We start from the raw sequence: 854 nt of genomic DNA, 5'->3' as shown, positions 1-854 counted from the left end.
AATACATCAAAACATAGCCTAATGATTCCATGTCATCTCGGCGACTCTGCTGAATTCCGAGATGTGCATTGATGCTGGCATACCGGGCGGTGCCGGTGAGCTTTTTACCTTCTTTGTATGGTACGTGTTGCTTTGTTCTGCTGTCTCTGTACTTTTTGGCCAAACCAAAGTCAATAAGGAAGAGCTTATTACAGTTATACCCACTACCCATTAGGAAGTTTTCTGGTTTAAGGTCTCTGTGTATAAAATTCTTTGTATGCAAATACTCAAGTCTATTGATCATCTGGTCAGCTAACATAAGTACAGTTTTCACTGTGAACTTTCTTGAACAGTAATTGAAGAGGTCTTCAAGGCTGGGACCCAGAAGATCCATAACTAACACGTTATAGCCTTCTTCCTGCCCATACCATTGTACGCTGGGGATGCCAGCACCGCCCTGAAGAATCCTGTACAATTTGCTCTCGTACAGCAAGTGGCCGCGCCTGGCCTTCTGAGACTCCATCTTTACAGCCACTTCCTCGCTGTTGGTGACGTTGACTGCCAAATAAATATCTCCGAAGGAGCCCGACCCAATCTTCCGCACCAGCTTATATTTCCCTCCAACGATGAATTCAGCCATCCTGAGAGGAGAAGATGGAGGTGAAGATGACACCTCAAAGGGGAAGATGGAGAACTCAGGGGCTGGTCCACACCCCGAGGCCGTGGAGGGCCGCAGGGAAAGGGGAACTGAGGCTTTCCCAGGGTTATGTGGGCAAAGAACTGGTGAGGGAGGCCCTAAGGCTCGGCTTGCTGAGGGCCAGGTGGCAGTTGGTGATGGTGGCCTTGGCGGCTTATGCTCGGTGCTTGGGTCTGGT

The 854-nt window shown here is 49.4% G+C and overlaps 1 protein-coding gene across 1 annotated transcript; it reads right to left on the bottom strand.

Annotated features, from left to right (window-relative positions):
- Positions 1-7: 7 nt before the first annotated feature.
- LOC103728283 (casein kinase I-like) lies at positions 8-681 on the bottom strand (the record flags this gene model as incomplete). The annotated part of the gene is made up of 1 exon (XM_029560328.1): positions 8-681. A coding segment is annotated over one exon (674 nt), but the record flags the coding sequence as incomplete, so codon positions are not given.
- Between the last annotated feature and the right edge of the window lie 173 nt (positions 682-854).

Source organism: Nannospalax galili, unplaced genomic scaffold, assembly GCF_000622305.1.
Source record: "Nannospalax galili isolate Female #2095 unplaced genomic scaffold, S.galili_v1.0 C48295269, whole genome shotgun sequence".
Taxonomy (NCBI): domain Eukaryota; kingdom Metazoa; phylum Chordata; class Mammalia; order Rodentia; family Spalacidae; genus Nannospalax; species Nannospalax galili.
This window is presented reverse-complemented; position numbering and strand designations above follow the sequence as displayed.